The following is a 22,017-nucleotide window of genomic DNA, read 5'->3' on the forward strand; positions in this document are numbered from 1 at the left end:
GTATGAACCTGCATAGAGTAGCAGCCTACCTAGGCCTTCCTTGTTCCTTATCTCCAGCTAGGCTGTTAGAAGGATGTAGGACTTCATAATGCTTGTGTGTCCTAGGTCATCTGAGTATGCCAAGGGCAGTCACTGTATCAGCAACAATCTTAGCTTATAGGACTATTGCTTTTATCAATCCAGTGTGAGCTCCTCCTGGAAAACAGGACCTTAGTTCTCATGCTTTCTCTTTACCGGAGCTTAGAATTTCTCTTAAGGAATCTGCCACTTAAAGTAAGAAAAAATTAATCTGTACTGACCTTATCTTGAGAATAGAGAACAAAGAAACTGGAATCAGGTCAGGAATAAGTAATCTGACTCTTCAGTCTCTCTAAAGCTACCATGTCAGCAAAGTAGCAAGGAAAGTAGGCTTCACTGGGGAAGATTGGTGTTTTTACAGCAGCCATTGAGTGCTGACTATGGAAACAGATGTATATGCTCAGGGAAGAGACAGCACTGGTGGGTTAATTCACAGCAACCACTCTTATCATGCTACTTAGTCTCAACCCATTTGGCTTAAAGTGTACATCAGGTTGCAGCATTACTGCCCAAGCGAGGTTAGTTCACATCCTATTTGCCTCAGCCCTGGATTAAGGCAAAATGAGAAGGGAAGTGCTTTGAGCGGGATCCACAGCTGGGGAGTATGGAGGAAGGGCAGGTAATCCTAGCAGGGCAGGGAAGCAAACAAAAAAGCACACTTAGTAGGCAAACGATACAGTAAATGATTTACTTAAATACATAAAAACAGTGCTTCAAATAAACTGTTTTCATTCCACTTCCCTGGATATCTTGGGGTTCTCTAGATAATCCTAAATAGCAGCTAAGCAATAGCTGCCACCAGGGAGCCAGAGGATAAGTACAATTTTTATTTCCCTGTGGGATCAAAGCCAGCTGAGCAAATGGACCCAGATGTGAAAGGTTGGCTAGAAGGACCAGGCAGAGACCATCTGCAGTGTCTGCTGCAGACCTGGGCACTGGCAGAGACTTAGACAGACCACCTGAAGGCCGCAGTGTTATTACCTTGGGCTTTGGAGTAGGCATTGTTCTTTCCTTATCTGTCTATTGTTCCTGTTTAAAAATACTGAAAAAGAAAATTGCCATTTTGAATAAGCTAGAGCCAACTGTAACGGTCAAGAAAAAGCATTCTTCATTTTTTTCTCCATGGTTTATTTCACAAGAGTAAGTTTGGGGGTAAATTTGCTGATCCCAGCTAGACCAGACCCAATGGGATTGTCTTGGGGTGCACAGCAAAATCCACATTGGCCCAGGAGCTGTGGGGTTAACTAGAGCGCAGAGCAAAAGCACACTTCAATTACTACTTTAAAAGCCCAAGGCAAGGGACCTGGGTTTGTGGGAGGGCCTAGGTATGGGAATAAGGGCATCTGGTCCCCAAAGGAGAGTAGGTTACTCCATTCCTCTGCTCCCTTTTGGAAATGTAGCACTTTGCTACTTTTTCTGTGAAGTCCTGTTCACAGTTTATTCTTTATAACAGTTTATTTAACACAGTTTATTTGAAAAAGAATAACACAGGTTTTTCCTTGTACAATACATCATGACGTTCAAAGCCAAGAGTATTTATATGCAGACTAGATTTTACAGCTCGTTTTTTCCCCATTGGGTATTTGGTCACCTTGTTTTGTTTTTTTTCTTTCCATGAATGACATCAATATCTGTACTGCTAGAGGGTGGGCTTACTGCCATCTTTAGTGCCCCTGTCCAGCTCTGCCATGTTTAGCCTGCCTGTTTCCACACTGGCCTCACCTCTGCCAATCCTGGTACTTCTTTGTATGTTTTTCTCCTTTCTCATTTCCTTTTGGTAGTGTCATCTAATCCCAGCATTCTGTTATCTAGTACTGTGCAAGCAAGGGTAGCCTGAACTGTTGAGAGAAGAGAAGCGAGCTCCCTAAGAAAGAAGGCTTTGTATTTACACAATGCTGTTTTCCTCAGGCATCTAACCTGCCCCGTAGTACTACCCTTGAAGCACTTAGACTTCTGGCTGTATTCAGGACTTCCTTTCTTTATCTGGCTTCTGTGGAAGGAGACTGGTGTGGCCTCTTACTACTGAGTAAGGAGTGGGTCTCACATCAGAACCAGAGAGTCCCCTTGGTTCCAGTTACAGTGGCAGAAGAGAGGGGTCCTGTTGATGGCAGTGCTGTTAGGTTAGGGGGAGGAGGAAGAGCCAATGAGGTGAGCGCTGGAGACCAGCAAGAGCAGGGGCAGAAAGAGGCATACTAAAACACTAGCAAGAGGTGTACTGAGGATGTCTGGAAGGGAGTCTGCCTTTGACCAGTGTCGGGAGGACCTGAAAAAATTGCTTTTCCGTCTGTATTCTCTGTCTCTGACGTTGCGTTGGATTCCAGATGTGGACATGGATGTCAGAGTGCCTGATTTGTTTATACTTAGCTGCTGGCAGCACAGGTATGAGAAGCAATTAAGCAGAAGTGGGAGATTCAAAGTCAAAATGACAAGGCCCTTAAGGCATTTCAGGCACCTATTTTGGGTCATTTTAGTTTTTCTCCCAATTTATCTTTCAACTTTAGTTAAATGGCTTCTTTAGCTATCTGTGGTGATCTTTATAGTGTTCTATAGTCCGCAGTCCCTATGTTGCCAGCACCTTATGAGGTTTAGTTTCTTTTCAAAAAATGGTCCTCTGTAGACTTCAGGGAAGAACTGGGTCTCCCTAAGAGAGAATGCAGGCTAGGCATGGCTGACCTCCTTTCATCCCTAACACTGGCTTTACAAGTGAGTGTCCAGACTCAGATGGCTTGTGTTGAGTACTCTAGATGAATGGGAAGGGTCTTTAGAAGCACAGGGTCCAGCCTTTGTTTCCTTGAGCAGAAAGACAATTAAAAGTAAAGAAAGGGTGGGCCTTCCCATTGGAGTCCAAGCTGCACTCTTCTTATACAATTTGTCTTTGGAATGAGTTGACTTCTGGCCTTCCCAAGGAGGGGAAGTGGCCAAGTTGTCTTTGATTCAGCTCTTTGGGAACACTTGGACTTGGAAGGACCTTCATTCCTGAAAGCTAGCTCTGTGTTTAACCTCACCTGATGGATCTGTTACTCCCAGTCCCAAGGATAGACAGTTGGAGGGATGAGCTCTTCATTTTGAGCTTCAGAAGTCACTTGTCCTTGGTCTTCAGTTAAGGAGGAAGACTTCTGAGCCTCAACTTCTTGGAGACCTGGCTCTGGGGCTGAGCTGGTCAATGACTCAAGCCCTGAAGGTCCCTGAAGTTCTCTGACACCTTCTAGAGTGGAAGCACTGGGGGGCTGGCTTGCCTTGGGGTGGGCGCTTTTGCTTTCTGGAAGGGAGTGATCCAGAGGTCCATGGACTGAAAGGCATAGTGGCTTCTCAGGGGCTATGGGGATAATTTCCGTCTGAGTTGCTGTTAAAGCCAGGAGGCCAGGTTCCTCAGATGGGGCTCCGGATTCCTCACCTGGACAGATGTCTGCCATGGTGCCCTTTATTTTATTTCCTTCTGGATCAGTGACTTCCCATTGACACAGCTCTGCCATCCTGCTCCCCATACTGCTTGCTCCCTGGGGGCTGACTTTGGGTTGTTCAGTGTCCAGAGCACCTGACTGGGGGACGGGCCCCTCTGAGTCTGTGCCTTCCCAGGGGCAGACTGTCTCCTGCTTGCTGCTGCGTTTCACTGCTGCTTTTGAAAAGTGTTCTCCATCCCCCCCAGCCCCTGCCTCCTGAAGGAACGGCTCTCCTTGCCCTGGCGATTCTCTGCCTGCCTCCTCTTCCAGCCCCTGTGCCTCTGCTGCTCCTTCACTCACCTCACAAGGGCAGATCTCTGCTTTCTTGGCAGAAGGAGCCTCTTCCACTTCCCACGGACACACTTCTGCTACCCTGGCTCCCACACTGCCTGCTGCCACAGAACTGCCTTTGCTTCTGTCAGAAGATGGACCCCCACAATCTTGATTCTCCCAGGGACACACAGCCTCCTGCTTCCCCAAGTCTGCTGTCTCTGGCTCTTTCTGAACTGGCACACCTTTGGGCTCTGGCTTTTCTGGGGCTCTGCCTTTCTCTTCTCGAGACTGTGCTTCTCCATCCTGTCTTGACATCTCCGGTACAGGGATTCTTTCAGTCACCTCCCAGGGACAGATCTCAGCCTTGGCGCTGCTGTCAGATTTATACACATCTGGGTCAGGAGCATCCCACGGGCACACCTCTGCAACCCTGCTCCCAACACTGACTGGTCCCTGGGAGCTGGCTTTCGGCTGGTCAGGGTGCTGGCTCTCTGGGTGGGAGAAAGAACCTGCTGCGGCCATGCTCTCCCACGGACAGACAGATTGCAGCTGGTTGCTTGTTTGTTCCCCGTCGTTAGTAATGAATTCTCCTGCTTTTTCTTGGGTTATGTGTTCTGGGAGGGATCCTGTCTTTGGGACTTGTCTCAGGTCCCCCTTCTCTGTTGCTTCCAAGGAATGCACCTCTGCCTGTGTGCTACTCGTGCTGCTGGAAGAGTCTAAGACCTTGGAGGCCTGAGCAGAGGACTCCCTCAACTCCTTGTTCTCCCAAGGGTAAATAGCTTCTTGTTCTTGACTCAGTTTTGCCACCCATTTTGACATGTCTTCTCCCAGGGAGGTGAGGCTTGCCTTTTCTAGAGTTTTCTCCGTCTGGCCTGCTGATTCACTCCCCGTCTCTTGTTCCAGTCCCTTCCCAGGAGCTCCTTCATTCACCTCCCAGGGACAGATCTTGGCTTTTTCACCGGCAGGAGCTTCCTGTACTTCCCAGGGACACACCTCAGCTGGCCTGCACCCCACATGGTCCAGATCCTGGTCCCCAGCTCTTGTCCGGTCAGGTTCCAGAATGTTTGAATGCTGAGAGGAGTCCCCTGGACCCAAGGTTTCCCAGGGACAGGCCACCTCCCGCTCTGTGGCTGGCCTCTCTGGCTTCTTTGGAGCCATAACATCTGTCTCCTTGAGTCCAGAATCTGCAGAAATCTTTCCTATGTATTCTGGAGACTTCCTAGTGGCCTCAACTCCCAGAGCCCTTTCCTCCCCTGCTGCAGCATCCACCTCCCAGGGACAGATCTTTGCCTTCTCAGCAGTTGTGGTTTCCGCCACATCCCATGGGCAGATCTCAGCAGCTTTGCTCCCCACACTACCTGACATCTGGAAAGTGGCTGGGGGTCTCTCTGTGCCTCGAGGACCTGGTTGTGGGGGAAGGCTGCTAGGGTCTGTACTCTCCCAGGGACAGACTGCTTCCTGTTTTTGGATCTGCCCCTCAGGCTTTTCACGAGCTGTGACATCTTTGATTCCTGCTTTTACAGGTGTTTTCTCCTTGTCCTTTTGAGATTCGCCTCCTTTTGGTTCCTGTCCTGATGTCCAGTCCTCCTTTGTTGTTTCACTTACCTCCCAGGGACAGATTTCTGCTTTATCCTGTACCTCTGGCTTGAGATCTTCCCAGGGACACACCTGTGCTCTGCTTTCTCCACTTCTTAGGAATTGGCCGCCAGGTTGGGATGAGGAATTGTCTAGGCATGGGCCAGAGTGCCCAGGGGCTGTGCTCTCCCAGGGACATATTGGTTCCTGCTGTTGACTTAATCTCTGCACTGCTTTCACAGTTTGTTCCCCCATCTCTCCAAAACTTCCTTTTTTAGAGGCTTTTTCCTTTTCTTGGAGAGATTCTCTACCTGTCCCCTGACTCAGTATTTCCTGCCCCATTACCTCACCATCCAGCTCCTGGGGACAGATCTCTGCTTTCCTGATAGCAGGAGCTTTTCCTGCCTCCTGTGGACACACCTTTGCAGTGCTGCTGTCCAAACTCCCTGAGTACTCTGCACTTCCTGGGGCCTGAATTGAGACTGCCGAGGGGCCCCGAAAATCTGTACTCTCCCATGGACCGAGAGATTCCAATCCTCCCCCCAGTGTGTGTTCTTTCCAAAAGATTGTTTTCTCGGGGGTTTTCTGCTTTTCCTGGGGGAGCTCCTTTGCTCCCTCCTGGGTGGGTTTCCCATCCTCTCCTCCTTCACTTGCCTCCCAGGGACACAGCTCTGCCTTCGCCACCTTCCTAGCCTCCCCGCTGCCCACCGCCTCCAACCTGCCCTTGCTTCTGTCAGAGTCCTGAGGGGATGACTGAGGGGACAGACCTCCAGGCTCAGCAGTCTCCCAGGGACACACTGCTTCCTGTCCCCTGACCAGCCTCTCTGGCTTTTTCCGTGCAATGGCAACCACATCTCTGGGCTCTGATTTTTCAGGGGCTTTCCCCCTCTCTTCTTGGGAGTTATCTGGAGCTTGTCTTAATGCCTTCATCTCAGGGCCTCCTTCACTCACCTCCCAGGGGCAGATTTCGGCCTTGTTGCTACTGTCTGGGTGACATGTTTCAGACTCGGTGAGTTCCCAGGGGCATACATCCACCACCCGGTGGTCAGCATTGCTCAGGGTCCAGAGGCCAGCTTTGGGTGGTTCCCGCCATCCCATGGGGGCTTCTTTTGCTTGCTCAGCACTTTTGTCCCTAAAAACTTGCCTCAGTATGGCAGGCCCTGTTTTACCTGCTTTTTCAACTTTCCGCTCCCCTAGACCTTGGGATGTCCTCTTGCCTCTGTCTTCTTGTTCCCTGCTGCTGTCCTGTTGACGGACTTGGAGCATTCTGCTCGTGTGAGCATTCTGTTGGTTCTGGAGGGACTCCTCGTCGTCACAGGGGGCAAGGGCAGCCTGCTTGCTCACTACCTTGGGGCGGCCCAGCCTGGGAGACCTGGAGGCTGTCCCTACACTCTGTGCTACAGCTTTGTTCATCTCCCCCTCAGGACTCTCCTCCCCACCCTCCTTCTCTTTGTATGTGCTCCGAGAGCGGGTCAGAGCTTTGATAGCCAGTCCCAGGCTGCGCATGGAACCCTGCTGAGCAGGGGTCTTGAGGCTGTGTGATTTGGAGAAGATTTTGGGCCTGTCCTCATCCACGTCATCAGCTTCTTCCTGGAGATGCCTGTCTTCTGTGTCTATCTCATTCTCCCCAGGCCCCTTTTTCTCTACTGCAATGGAGAGGGCCCTCCAGAACCTGGCTCGAGGTGGGGCAGGGGAATGGCTGCCTCGCTCTGGCCCCGGGGGGCCTTCCTGGACTACATTTTCTTTCTTGACAGGCAGTTCTGCATTCTCCCAGGGACAGATAAAGGTGAGTAAGCTGGGGCTTTGAGGGGGTACTGGAACTGGTGCCAGGGCAGGGGCTGGAGTTGGGGCTAGAGCTGGCATGAGAGCTGGAGCCAAGCTGGAGGTGGGAGACAGCATCCTAGGTTCTCCCAGGCAGGCCCCAGACAGGGCCAAGATGGGTGTGGAGACCTGGTGCCGGATGGGTGGGTGGGGAAGCCTTCTTCCAGCCTCCTCTTGAAGCTTCCCTGAGGTATAAGAGTTGTCTATGCTGCTGCTCTTCGCGGGGGAAGGTGGGGCTGACAGGGGGGCCCCTCGGGCCTGTGGCAGCCTTCTGGCCGATGGCCTCCGCACCGGGCTTGCCATGGCTGCCATGACTGCCTCAGCCTTCTTTCGTTCCTCTCTCTCCTTTGCCTGCCGGTAGGTCTCCTCCAGGTAGGCCTGGCTGGCCATGAGCAGGGCCTTTTCCCTGGAGCCAGCCACGCTGAGCGACTTCTGCAGGGAGGCGGGCCGGGCTCTGGGAAGCCTCTCTCCCACAGTCAGGTTGTGGGCGCTGGCCGACCTGAAGCCCAGGGCAGGAGGGGCAGGAGGCCCCTCCATTGACTCCCGGCTCTCTCCTCGTGGGGCCCTCTTGGCCAGCTTCCTCCTCAGCAGTGAGTCGAGGAGAGGTGGGTCCTGCTCCCTGTGCTGGTCATAGGTGCTTCGGGACTTGCGCAGAGCCGGTGGCTCATCGGGCTCCTGGAGGCTAGAGCTGAGGAGCCTGCGGCGGGAGGAGCCGGGCAAGCTGCTGCGGCTTGGAGAGCCCGAGTCCCGGGAGTGCTGCCGGGCCAGGGCCTCGGGAAACTCAGCCAGGTACCTCATGAAGGAGCGGCCCAGCCCCTGGCGTGAGCTGCCCCGCTTCTTGGGCAGGTGAGGGTTGTTTGCAGCCATCTCCTTGGTCTTGTGGACCTCGAGCTGGGCATAGAGCTTCTTCAGTTCATCCTGCGGGGAGGGGAGGAAAGGGACATAAGCAGATGCTCGGGTGAGCTCTCCCTACCCCTGGCTGCACTGTTCTCCCCCTCGGCCCTTATGTAGACCATCTTCTCCGGGAATCTCTTCTGTCAAGCTGTGTCCCTTTCTTGCTTTTAAAACTCTCAGAATTGACCTCTTCGTTCCTATAAGACCAGGGCCAACCTAGGCCTGAGCTAGATCATTTAGCTCCGAGGACTCAGAGCATACTCCCTGGGGTATGTGGGTCTGGGTACTGGTACTGGGGTGCTGTGGTCTGGTGGGGGAGGTCACTAGCTTGGGGGAGACGGCTGACCCACTGTGTGCTTCAAGGCTGTTTTCTTGAGCCCTCTGAGCCTCTGCATCTTCTGTAAAGCAAGGCTACCTGGCTGATCAAGGGTAGCTTCCTTAAGAGGATTATATTAAGTTGATGGGGCCAAGTGTGATGGCTCACGCCTATAATCCTAGCACTTTGGGAGACCGAGGTGGGAGGATCGCTTAAGGTCAGGAGTTTGAGACCAGCCTGAACAAGAGCGAGACCCCATCTCTATAAAAAATAGAAAAATTAGTGAGGTGTGGTAGTGCACACCTGTAGTTCCAGCTACTGGGGAGGTAGAGGCAGGAGGATCACTCAAGCCCAGGAGTTTGAAGCCGCAGTGAGAGCTACGATGACGCCACTGCACTCTACCCAGGGTTATAGAGTAAGACCCTGTCTCAAAAGACAAAACAAAACAGAAAAAAAAATATGGTGGGACAAATGAATGTGAAATGTGCAGTATTTGGGTGTAAGTGATGGAGTGGGGCTTTGAAAGTCTTTTATGTTCTGGACTTCACTTCAGAGCCAGCATAGGGGAAGCAGATTGGTTTATGTTCTGAAGTGTGGAAGGCCGTGAGTGTGGCTGCTGTGCCAGGGTGTTCCAGGTGCTCTCTGGCCTCACCTGGAATGGGGTGCAACTCAGCCTTGACCCGAGACAGAGCAGAAGGCAGGGCAGGTGAGATCAGATGGTGAGGGGGACTCAAGGAGGAAGCAAGCCAGGTAGCTGGGACAAGGAAGGAACTGGGAGGTAAGAAGACTCTCCTTTGTGAAGCTATAAACAAGTCAGGTGTGGAGGGGGCCCCAGTGGAGGTGGAGGATGGACAGCTTGGTTTCCTGAGATGGTTCCCATCCTTTAGGTTTTTTAAAACAATGGGCTTAGACTGCCAGCTCTCCTTACTTTCTACCCACTGAGCCTCTCATTAGGGTTCTTGTGACTATAGTGATACCTTTGAGCAGAAAAATAAGAATAACCAGGCTCTTCCAATGTAAGACCCAGGAAGAATTTCCTTTCCCTAAGACCTGCCAAGTCCCAGGAAAGGGGATCCTGCTGTGGAGTTCCTGGTGGCTGCTCACTGCCTGAACTACCCAACTCCACGGCTGGCCCTAGGGTCACCAACTGTCCTGCTTTGCTGGGGACTGAGTGAGTGGAGGACCCCAGGCAGTAGGGCTCCTCTCTCAGCACTACCTCTAACTTGCCAGGTGGCCTGGGCCTCCAGGATCTGGGTTCTTGGGCTTTGGGGGTCTTTCCACTTGGGTGGTGTGTGGCCTCCTTTGAATAGTCACAGGAAGCAGGGCAGTGGTAGAGAAGGGGGGGGTCAGGTCTTGGAGAAAGGGAAAGCTAGGGGCTGGGAGGGGACCTGCAGTGGCACACAGCCCAGGTGGCAGGGCAGGTGTGTTCCCTCTGCCCAGTCCCTGAAAGCTGGCATCAGCAGGGGGCTGGGGGAGCTGCACCTACCCGAATGTCTCCAGGGTCCAGGCTGCGCTCACTCCAGGCTGAGGCGATGCTGCTGTTGAGGTAGGAGCCCGAGCGCTGCAGGTCCAGCTCGTCCTCATAGGCCTCCTCCACAATCTCCTCCCGGGGTGGAGCCCCCAGCTTCCAGAACTGGCGGGGCACATATGAGTGGGGAAAAGACTCCGCCTGGCTCCCTGTCCACTCCTACTCTCACCTCCCTGTGGAATGTGTCTTTACTTTGTGAATCTTTGCCCCCTTCTCTGATTTCAAATTCCGGGGGTCCATAGAGTTTTATTCCCCTATCCTACCCCATCTTCTCTGGCTAAGAGACCAGGGTGATCCTGACCCCCTGCTCCTGCAATTCCTCGCCATGTCCTTCAGCTCCCTCACCTCTCTCTCTCTGTAACAGCTTCATAGGAGGTTTTCAGAGTTTGCTTAGGGCCCCTGTCACTCAGCTCACTAACCCCAGCACCTCTGTTACCTTCACCCTGGGCTGGAGGGCACCGTGGCGTAACATTCACACTGCTCCTTACTGGGGGGGCCGGGGTCTACCTCACACTTGGGCGGGGGAGACCTCACCTTGGGGATGAATATCAGAGCCAGCGTGGCGGTGACTGTGCTGTGGGTGTGGAAGAAGAAGAGGAGGAGGGTCCAGTCCGGGTGCAGGGAGGGAACCAGCACAAACCTGGTGTGGGGTGGGAGGGTTGTTGTCAGTGCAGGTGAGAGTAGCGTCTTCCACCTCCCCTTCTCTCTGGCTCTTCTCCCAGCCCCAGCCCTGATCTCCATGGGATGACGAGGGTGCTCTTCCTCTTGCCCTCTCCAGGATGTAGGTCCTAGCTCAAGGCTCATGTCAGTCCCCACCTCTGGGAAGCCCTCCCAGGCTACTCCCTCCTGCCTTCTCTGGCTGCCTATAGTACAGGATTGTGCCCCACAGCTCTGCAGGGACCACCCTGTGGGTTGACTCTGCCCCTGCCACAGGACCGGGTCCTTATGGACACACACACAGCAGGCCTGCTGCCGTTACGGCTAAGGAATGAGGGGGAGAAGGGGGGGAACTGAGCATGTGTGGGAAGGGTGTGCTGGGGAAGCTGGAGAGGTGGTTTAGGAGTGGGAGAGGAGTTAGGAGGAGGGTACACTTCCTCTGTGTGTGAGGCCTCCTCACCTTGGTGGGGATCTGTGGGGTAGGGAGAGAGCTACAGGTTGGGGCTTCCCTCATCTTGCTGAGGCATGGCAGTGTCGCGAGGATGGCCATGGGATGGGAACACCCTCTCCTGGGAGTGGAGGAGTAGTGTTCGAGGGGGAAGAGTCACGGGCAGGTGGGTCCATCCTCACCTGGCTGTGTGGAAGGCAGCAGAGAGCAGCAGCTCGTTGTGCAGGGCAATGCCCATGTAGCGCGGTTCGTGGAAGGCCGAGAGCACGGCCCGGGTGGCGTAGCAGAGGAAGCTGCCCCAGCACAGGAGCAGCATCTCAGCTGCAGGGAGGTGGGGAGGGAGAGAGTGGCACTGCCTCAGCAGCTGTGCTACCCTTTCTCTGTAGGGTGCTGGGGGAGGGGAGGCCTGGGCCAGGGCTCTGGATAAAAAGGTGGGAGAGCCAGGACAGGAAGCCCCTGGAGGTGCAGAGCCAGGGACCAGAGTGAGGTTGGGTTTGGCAGAAGCAGCTCACCCATGACCATGATGTAGTCCCAGCGGTCGTGGTGACAGAGGTAGAAGTGGCGGCCAGTGGGAGTGTGGCCTCGGATCACCAGAGGGGTGTGCTGGATGCCTCGCTCCAGGGTGCCCACTGTCCACACAGCCAGGAAGCCCAGCACGAGCAGTAGGAGCAGTCCCAGGCGCTGCAGCAGCCGCCCGCTGCTCAGATGGGGGCCCCGCTGGGCCGATCGAGACAGAAACAGCTGCAGCACCCTACAAGGGTTAGGGTATGGATGGTAAACAGGAGGATGGGGGAGGACCACAAAGAGGGGACCAGAACCCTGGCTTCCGTCCATTGCTTCCTCCTCCTTCCCTGTCCTCCCGTCCTTTTCATGGTCCACTGCCGCCTCTTACCCCTAAAAAGTTACATGGGAGGGAAGGCTATAGTGATGGGGGCAGGCCTTGGGGGCACAGGGGAGTGGAGCTGGTAAGGGTCTGGCTTTGGAAAATTCATTGCATAGATGAGCCAGAGTGGCCTGGGGTGAGCAGTGTGAGAGCAAGGTCCGCCCTAGGCCCTACCTGTACAGCTTGAGTGTAATAGTGCCATAGACGGTGGCAAAACCCAGCAGCCGGACCCAGCGGAGGGCGATGCAGCGGAATACACTGGGCTTGAAGTACAGGATAAAGACCTGGGGGAAGAGGGCAAAGTCTCTGCTCTCACTGTGCTTCTTTCTGTACATGCTGGGCCTGCACTAAGCATGTCGCTAATCCTCCCAGCAGCCCTGCAGTAGGGGCAGCATCACCTCTGTCCTGTAGAGGAGCAGCCTAAGTGTCAGAGAGGTTAGGTAACCTTTCCTAAATCACACCGCAGGTCATAGAGCTCTTTTAAGCTTGGGGCTGTTTGGCTCCAGAGCTTACTAGACCAGCCTGCCATTTGTGGGTGTGAGTAGGGGGATTCTGAGGTCTCTGAACCACCCCAAGAGGCAGGAAGAAGAGGGCTTCTGAGGTTTGGAGGGTGCCAGGTTGGGGCTGTGGGGGACCCTGGGGGGGCAGCCTCTGGCCACAGACTCACAGGAAAGTAGAGGAGCAGGGATCCAAAAAGAATGGTTTCCAGCAAGACGATTCCAGATGCCCAGACCCTCTGTGAACCCAGGAGAGAGGCATGTGAGCAGGGCAGTGGGAGGACGGAGCCTGGGCACTGGTGCCACAGGCTCTCGGGCCCATTTGAGGGTTTACTCAGTGGCTCTGTGATGCTAGTTCTGCTTCTCTGTCACAGTCACGCCCTTGCTCCCAGCCCAGGCACAATTCTACTGGCAGTAGGCCTGGTGGGGGCCAAGGTTTCACACACCTCCCCCACTCCACCCCAGCCCTGTGCTTTCCCAGTCCCACCCCGGGCCCCTGCTGCAGACCTGGGCTCAACTCAGAGGTTGCTGGAGCTAAAAGGGATCTCATGCACTCCTTCAAGCTCTGGGTCAGATTACTCCCTTGTCTAGAATAGGATACCCCTTCTCGGCCCAGGGACATCCAGTTCACCTTCAAGCCTGCCTCAGATGTCATGTTCTCCAGAAAGTCTTTCTCATGCCATCTCAGGCAGGATGGTCTGGTCCTTTCTGAGCTCCCACAGCAATTGACACACCTCTATCCTTGCCCCTGTCTCACTGTGCTGTCATTTGTCTACACTTTTGCTTCCTCCATTAAGCTGGGAGCTCCATGAGGGTGCAGACCACTTCCTCTAGTGCCTAGGCAGTTTTTGCTTAGAGTACTCAACTGGCATTTGTTGAATCAAGCCTTTTACAGTTGAGGAAACAGATCTAAGATGTCACTTGCCTAATGTCACATAGTGAGTTAGATTTAGAATCCAGACTGGAACCTGTTTCTCCCAAGTTCTAATCTTAGGTAGTCTCTGGTTGAGATGGGTAGGACATGTGTGCAGGAGAGAGATGTGGGGGCCTTCCTTGCCTTGCGCCGGTGGCAGCGGTAGAAGACCAGCATGCTCAGAAAGACAGCCAGCATGCAGCAGGCCTGGCAGGCTAGCACTGCTGCTCGCAGTGCCAGGGCCTCCTCCACCAGGCACGGTGTGGCATCCATGCAGCTGGAGCAGCCCTCAGGACATGGCTGGCACCGCAGCAGCCTCCCGGAGCTGCCTTGTAGGGACCCGAATTGCCCAGGAGTCTGGGTGGCACTCTCCTCTAACCCTATAGAGAACAAGATGGGTACAAGGAGTGGAGCATGACTAGGGCATCCTGAAATCTTAGCCTTCTCTCCTAATGGTCACCACAGCCCTCTCCCTGCCCTCCTATGGTCTGTGACCCCAGGGATACGAGGGAGTGGGAACTCCCTGGGGAGAGCAGGGAAATAGCAGATGTGATGCCAGGCTAGGGCTCACTGGGAGAATAACTTACATCACATCTGCATGCTGTGGGCTCATTCTCAGAAGGTGCAGACACCCCCCAACTGGGCCCTGCTTGCCTCTCCCACTTCTCTCAATCTGCCCTTGCTCCATGAGTTTCCTCCCAGAGTCTCAGCCCACCCTGTCTTTCTTCCCTAGATGTACCCGCCTGCCCAGCCTAGCCTGTGAAACACACACCTGGTCCCCACCACACTTACGTACCCCCAGAGCGGCTTGCCCCATAGAATCCAGGTCGGCAGCGGCAGAGGTATCGGCCAAGGACAAAACCCTGACTCTCCAGGGGGACGCACTGGGAATGACAAAGACAATATGTATTTATGTGGGGCTTTCTCTGGAAGAGCTTTCCCTCCTGGGAAAAGACCCATCCATGGCACCTGGGTCTGCACTGGAGCATCCCTCCTAGCCCCTCCCTAGTCCTTGGAAGCCTTCCCTCTGTGGAAACCCTGCCCTAGCCCCTGCTGTTGCCTCGCTTTGTGAAGAGACCCAAGGCAAAAAATATGGGGATAGATCACACTTTTGTTCAGACTGACAGGGGCAAGAGCCTCATGTGTCTCATTTCCCAGTGCCTAGCTGTTGCTAGGGCAAAGTACAGGGAGAGGAGGTGTAAGCGGGGAGAGCTCTGTGCCCAGCCACACCTTGTGTGCCTACATCCTGCTTCAAAGGGTCCCCATTAGCCTCCCTCTTTGGCACACAGGTGTGTTGAAAAGGCCCCCACAGAGGAGCTGCCTACTCTGTCAGGGGCCATCTGCCTTTGGCACAGAACTGCCTTCCCCAGCCCTAATGCCAGGCTGGTGGGATGCCAAAGCCAGCCCTTTATTCCACCTCTGCCCATTGATGTTTGCCTGGCAGGGGACAGAGCAGACCTCAGAGCCAGGCGGGGAAGATGAGCACATAGATGAGGTCAGATCTGTTGTGGGAGTGGCTGGGAACAGACATCGGTGGGGCAAAGGAAGGGGTTAACCTTGGGAGATTCTGTATCCAGCCCCTGGCCACACCTGGAAGGGTTAGAGTGTGGTGGTTATGAAACTGTGGCCCAGCTTCCCCTCTTTCCTCGACCCCTGGGATGTACTCTGTTCCTGCCACAGTCTGCACAGTGACACAAATGTGTACCCAGAGAAGGGAATGTGGCTGGTTAAAAAGTGAGCCGTACAGGCTCCATCCCTGGGCCTATAGCTCCAAATACCTGTGCCCTGAAGAGGAGTAGGCCACCTGTGCACACACAGTGATATGTTCACCATCTCCAGCAGGCTTCAGGGCTCACCTTGGCTTCAGTTCAGCTCAGGAACAAGCAGTCAGAGTAATGATGTGTTTGCTGGCCTGCCCACTTCCCAGAATTGGGCTTGTAAAATTTCCAGCCAGTGCTGTCTACCATTCTGACTGGCCTGCACCCAAGGCCCTGATTCTGCTTGCATCTGGCCTGGGTTCCATCACCTTCACCAGTCCCAGACTTCATCAGGCTCCTTTGGTTAGATTCCTCCCATACCCCAACCAACAATTCCATTTATTTCAACAAACACCAATGGTACATCCTTTGTGGGCAAAGAGTAACCCAGAGCTGTGTTGGCATGGATAATGTGGTCCAGGGGAAGGAAAGGAGATGATTAATGGAGGTTCAAGGAGGGGCCCTGGAGAAGGATCCTGGAGCACTGAGTACCAGAAAGGAGAGCAGAGAGGGACACTGAGATTTCAAAGGAATAAGGGGTGGCCTTGGCCAGGAGTGGAGGGATCAGAAGGGTGTAAATGGCTTCACTTTTAAAAAGCCTGGTGTCTCATCACTGCCAATCACTTTGGGACTCCCTTGAAGCCCTGAGATGCTGGGGTGGCTTTGACAGCCACTTCTGGGAGCTGGGTGGTGGCAGTGATGGGAAAGGGGGAGGGAGGCAGGACCCTAGTAGCCCCCCGCATCCTCCTCTTCCTTACCTGGGTGCTGTTGAGATCACACAGGTGTGTGTTAGAATACCAGCCTGGGCCGCTTGCACACTGATTGATGTCCACAGTCTGGAGGTCTACGTCCATCTGCACCTGCCCCCTAGGGCAGTGAATTGGCAGTTAGGGGCACAGTGATAGATGCCAAGGTGGACATGTGTCCTTCAGCATGTTGGGGCTCAGAAAACAGTGCTCCAAGTTATGGCACTTTGGCATGCTGAGTACTTGGAACTGAAGGGCCTCAGAAGCATGCTTTCTCCAAACTTCTCCTGCCCTCCTGTCTCCCACCCTTCTTCCTCCCCTGAAGCAAGTCGTCAAAACCAGAATTCTTCTTTCCCAAGGCAGGTCATAGAAACTAGAATCTCTCTCCCCTAGAGCAGGCCATAAAACCTAGAAACATTACTCTAACTTTTCTTTGCCCTTCTGTGTAGGAGCTGGCCATAAAGAAATTCTCTGACCCACTTTAATAATAGATCATAAACCCCTCATTCCAGATGATCCTGCCCTGCACCTGGGAGGAAGGAATGCCACACAAAGAAGAATAAGGACAGGCCTTGCTGGGTTTCTAAGCTTATTACTTCACTCAGTCTATTACCATAAGATCAGACCCTTTTATGTCCAATCTCATTTCTACATGATTGTCCATTCTTCATCAAATATAAGCAAAAAATGGACAGTTTTCCCTGAGTCTTTGAGTCTTCATTTCTGAAGCCTCCTTGGTCATGTAAAACATTGATTAAATACCTTTGTTAGCTGGAGTGATGTGCCCCTTGTGATGGGTAAGGAAAGGTATCACACCTTTCCACCCCTACAGGCACTAGACCATGGGACGCTGCAATCTTGGCTAACTTAGCGCAGTGGCTGCAGGGTACTCGGAAGGTACACATGTGTTCCATCTCTCCAGTGCTGTGAACTCGTCTCTCTGGACAATAGTCCCTTTCTCATTAGATTGTTCCCCCACACCTCTCAGCTTTTCAACATCCCATATTTCCTGATTTCTACCAATGTGTAGAAAGAGGGTACATGTCCAGATATGTAGGAGCCCAGGGCTCTGATAATCTGATGGGGATTTTCACATTTTCTCACTCCATTTATGTATACCACACACACACACACACACACACACACACACACACACACACACACACACACACACAGCTCAGCCATTAACCACCCCCTCACTCTGCCCAAGCCAGGTCAGAATGGATCACAGCACAGGAGACATGTAATGGAAGAGCCCTGAGCTGGAGCTGCCTGGCCCAGCAGCATCCTAAACCCTGCTCTGAGCTGAGTGGGGAGAGGGCTGGCAAGGAGCCAGACTGCCTGCTGGCAGGAGGGGACCCCTGCTGGGAACAGTGAATGGGGACACAGAGCTGGAAGAGCAATGTTGATTATTGAATCCCTGCTGCACTGTGCTCATTCACTGCCCCCTCCTCCTTAGGGGTCCCAGCCCCTGTTTGCTCTGTTGAGGGAAAAGGTCAGTCATTTGAGGAGTATCACAAGCTTCAGGGTCAGAACAGGCAGGACAATGGGGCCTGCTTGATATAGCCATTGGGAGAGACCCCGAGGGCCCAGCCAACTCCTGGACAGAAAAAGCATTGGTTCTATGCCCCTCAAGAATTTTCCTTCTCCTGGAAAGCCTCCTTGACGGCTCTGAGTTGCTAGAGAGCAGAAGGTTTAACTCCTGGAGTGGCCATCTGGCTCCTCCAAGAAGCCTGGTGCATAGATTGTCACTGTCATCCATGGCAAGCCCTCTTGAGCCTGTTGCACTCACTCCTCAGACCTGGGGGCCAAGACCTGCACCTGTCTATGCAGGCATCTGTACACACATGTGTGTAGACCTACATATAGGTATGCCTACATATGTATACCCATTGTATATGCACATGCTCAGGCATTCCTTCATGTGCTCAAGCACATAAATACAAATAGACGGACACCTAGATATGTGTAAATGGATTGATTCATACACAGTATGTGCACTCACACCTGTATGCGTTAAGAGATAGCTACAGATTCCCAGAGCCAACTGCAGACACGCACAGCTGAATGCAAATGCACACATCTGTGCTTCCCCCCCAGACATACACATGTTCATGCCAAATGGCCCATGCACAGCTGGGTGGACTTGTGCCCCCCACCCCTACATACCCGTAAATGCGTCAAATCCTGCACAGACCCACTTACCTGACCTCTGGGCTGAGGTCTGGCTTGAGTCCATAGAAGGTGGCCGAGAGTGTGATCAGCCAGCCAGGACGGAGCCGGCCCTCCTGGCATTCCAGGAAGGGAGGAGACAGCCTCACCTGCTGCACGTCCCCCACGAATCCATCTGCCTGTGGCCATTTGGGGCTGCCAAGGCTCCCTAGGTCATTGGTCAGCACCCGCTTCTGCAGAGCAGGGATGTCCAGGTCCCCTGCCAGGCTCTCCTCCTGCACTCTGTTCCCAGACAAGTCCTGAAGGATGGTCTCCTCCCCAATCCGGGTGGCCTGCAGGGCCAGCTGTAGGTGGCTGGCCCCTGGTGGAGGGTTAAAGGTCAGCAAGGCCCGGTATGCCCGTGGGTCCCCCTCAGCCACGCTGCGGACCAGTGCCTGGTACCACTCCACATCCTCCTCCACGCTGGATTCACGGATGTCGTTGGCTTGCAGCAGCATGTTGAGAAAATTAGCAGCCTGGGCAAGGGTGCCCGCTGCCCCCTGTAGGATCGGAGGGAGATTTGGTCTGGCTCCTGCCCCGTGTGCTTCATAGTGCTGACTACAATTAGCCCCCAACAGCTTTTGAGCATCTCCAGAATAGAGAAAAGCCAGAGCTGCCTCAGCCCCCTCTGAGGGCACCCAGATAGGCACAGATCCTGGCTTGACTTCGGAGGACAGTGGGGGCAGAGAGCGGAGAGATCGAGGACCTCCCAGAGCCCAGCCACAGAGGAAACAGCAGCCCAGCAGCCCCCACAAAGGAGGGGGCATGACCACTGCCCTGGTACCCATCCTCAGGGCAGCTTTGAGGACCCTGGGGTCCATGCTGCCTGGGGGATTTGGTGGCTCAGGAGAGCCCAGGCAAATGCTGGCCGCGGTCTGGGGGCTGCCTGCCTCCACGCCTCCTGTCCCGGTGTTCCCTCTTCGTCTTTCCCTCTCTCTCTCACGCTGGCGCTGGCTCGCCTATTTTCTCTCTCTCTAACGTCATCAGCTGGCTTCTGGATGTAGGTATGAGGGCCCTGCCCTCTCCTCTTTCAGTGTGGCCCCCCATCTCAAACCCTTTTAATCCTGGCACCCCACTCTTTCCTCCCCCTCTTATCCAGGATCCGGGCTTCCTCCACCCCCACCCCACATCTGCTGCAGAGAGAGAGAGAGAGAGAGAAAGAGAGAGAGAGAGAGAGATGGAGAGAAGGGGAGGGGAAGGGACCAGTTGTGCTCTCCCTCCCTCCCTCCCCCTGCCCTTTGCTGCATTAGGAGAGATGGGCAAATCCAGGATGGGGCGCCATAGCAACCGCAGATGAGCCCATGCCCCTCTCTCCACCCCTCTGCTCCACTCAGCCTCCTGGCAGCAATCTCCACAGGCATGACAGAGGGCCAAGCTGCATCTCCTGGCAATCTGCTCTGGCTGCCTGCACCCCCGACACCATGTTGCTGAACTGGAATTTAGGACTGGGGACAGCGAGGGTAGGAAAGAGAGCCTAACATAACCATAATCAATCCTTATACAGACTGTGGCAGCTTAGAAAGTGCTCTTCATGTGTGTTATCTCAACGAGTCTTCTCCACAACCATGTATGGTGAATATTCTTATTCCCATTTCACAGATGTGGACACTGAGGCTCAGACATTCACCCAAGATCACATGGCTGCTCACTTCAAGACTCTAACCCAGAGTTCTGACTCCTCTATACTGCCCAATCAAACCACAAGCATCACCCCATTACTCAACCTCAGGGACTATAAGAAAGCCTTATTACAGAGGGGTAAATTAAGGCCCAGAGAGGTGAAGGGACTTCCCTAGGACCATGCTGTTGTTCGTGACAGAGATGGAGTTGCCACCCAGGTGTCAGCCACCCACCCAGGCCCTTGTTCTCCTGCGCCAGTTAACAAACAGCAGCAATGGTGGGGGCAGGGAGAAGGGTGTGGACAAAGTTTTGCCTCCACTTTTTCTTCCACCTTCATTTTGTCGTCCTGTTTTTCCTTCTTCTTCCTTCTTCATGACAACTGTTGCTAGTCTCTTTACTCTTCCCAGGTTTTGTTTTGTTGTTTTTTTTAGACAGAGTCTTGCTCTGTCATCCAGGCTGGAGTGCAGTGGTGTGATCATAGCTCACTGCAGCCTCAGACTCCTGGGCTCACCAATCCTGCCTCAGCCTCTGTAGTAGCTGAGACCACAGGCATGCACCACCACACCTGGCTAATTTTTCTTTTTTTTGGTAGAGATAGGGTCTTGCTATGTTGCCCAGGCTGGTCTCCAACTCCTGGCCTCAAGCAATCCTCCTGCCTCAGCCTCCCAAAGTGCGGGGACTACAGGTGTGAGCCACTGTGCCCAGTTTTCTTATCCCTCACATCCTACTCTCTGCAGGACACAGTAACTGAGGAGCCCAGAGTCAGCACTATCTGAAGCAGCCTCCTTGGATCTGGAAGGGTGTGGATCCTTGGGGGAAGCCACAGAACAAAGCTCCTGCCTCCCCCACCCCCATCACCTTTCCATGGCCAATGTGCTTCCCACTAACCCAGGTGATCTGGTCCCACAGTCACGAGCTGTCTCTTGGCTTTTTCCCTTTTAACCCTCTCCCCACCACTGTCTTACACCTTTGATATCCCAGATCACTGAGTATACATAGGAAGGGATGGGGGGTGGGGACATTGGGATGGGGACAAAAAGGCTGTGGGGGAGAGCGAGGGGGTTGCTAGAGAACAAGGACCCTGAAGAATCTCTGTGATGGCAGAACTAGAAGAGCCTACAGCCCAGACTGTTTTTTAACAGATAAGGGAACTAAAACCCTGACAGGAAAGTGACATTCCTGAGGCCACCAAGCCAGTTAGTGGCACAGATGGGACCAAAAACCTGTGTTGCAACCTCATAACTCTTTTCTTGGACTCTGTCAACAGAGAAAGAGATGAAGGAGAGTGAATGACTCATTCTGTTTTTTTGTTTTTTTTTGAGACAGAGTCTCACTTTGTTGTCCAGGCTAGAGTGAGTGCCGTGGTGTCAGCCTAGCTCACAGCAACCTCAAACTCCTGGGCTCAAGCGATCCTACTGCTTCAGCCTCCCGAGTAGCTGGGACTACAGGCATGCACCACCATGCCCAGCTAATTATATATATATATATCAGTTGGCCAATTAATTTCTTTCTATTTCTAGTAGAGACGGGGTCTCGCTCTTGCTCAGGCTGGTTTTGAACTCCTGACCTCGAGCAATCCGCCCACCTCGCCCTCCCAGAGAGCTAGGATTACAGGCGTGAGCCACCGCACCTGGCCATTCTGTTTCTTGGTATTTATTACTGGTTACTATTAGTTGAGGGTCAAGAAAACACACTGGGTGAGTTACGTTTTTTTCCAAGAAGCTTTTCACATTAATAATAACTACATTTGTATAGTGCTTTAGAATTTACCAAGCTCCTTTACATATAAGTTTTCATTAAATTTCCCAAAATAGTCCTGTCAAGTGGAGGAGTATTACTGACCCATTTTTATAAATGAGACACAGGTTCAGAGATGTTTCATTATGGTTCAAAGATGTGCAGGAAGTGGCATGATTAGGACTCAAACTAGATGGACCACAAAGTCCGGAGGGGCAAGGATTATCTGTCTCATTCATCACTGTACCCCCAAAACCTAGCTCATTGAGGCATGACTAAACGAACCTCAGAACCTCTCTGGATTCTTTAAGTTGTTTTTCATAAGCCTTTTTAACTAGGGCCCAAGCACCGTGAGGACCACTTTTGTGGCCCTCCGTGAAAGAGATATGTTTATTTATTTATTTATTTAGAGGACAGGCTGTCTCCCAGGCTGGGGTGTAGTGGCATGATCATAGCTCACTGTAACCTTGAACTCCTGGGCTCAAGTGATCCTGCCACCTCAGCCTCACAAAGCCAAAGCACTGGGATTACAGGTGTGAGCCACCTCGCCCAGCTGGTATGTTTAGACATAAAATCAGCTCAACAAACACAAACCCAAGTCACACAAACAGGAAGATACACCC

General features: G+C 53.3%; 1 protein-coding gene across 1 annotated transcript; it reads right to left on the reverse strand.

The window, feature by feature from the left end:
- Positions 1 to 1,987: 1,987 nt before the first annotated feature.
- GPR179 (G protein-coupled receptor 179) lies at positions 1,988 to 19,023 on the reverse strand. Its single transcript, XM_012765964.3, has 11 exons — positions 18,032 to 19,023; positions 15,839 to 15,947; positions 14,120 to 14,207; positions 13,468 to 13,703; positions 12,581 to 12,649; positions 12,088 to 12,197; positions 11,543 to 11,781; positions 11,213 to 11,351; positions 10,460 to 10,565; positions 9,884 to 10,030; positions 1,988 to 8,105 (listed from the first exon to the last, which is right to left on the reverse strand). Exons 1-11 carry the CDS (start codon positions 18,856 to 18,858, stop codon positions 3,096 to 3,098), a joined length of 7,080 nt encoding a protein of 2,359 aa, XP_012621418.2. The 5' UTR covers positions 18,859 to 19,023; the 3' UTR covers positions 1,988 to 3,095.
- Between the last annotated feature and the right edge of the window lie 2,994 nt (positions 19,024 to 22,017).

The sequence above is a fragment of the Microcebus murinus genome, chromosome 18 (genome assembly GCF_040939455.1).
Source record: "Microcebus murinus isolate Inina chromosome 18, M.murinus_Inina_mat1.0, whole genome shotgun sequence".
Taxonomy (NCBI): Eukaryota; Metazoa; Chordata; class Mammalia; order Primates; family Cheirogaleidae; genus Microcebus; species Microcebus murinus.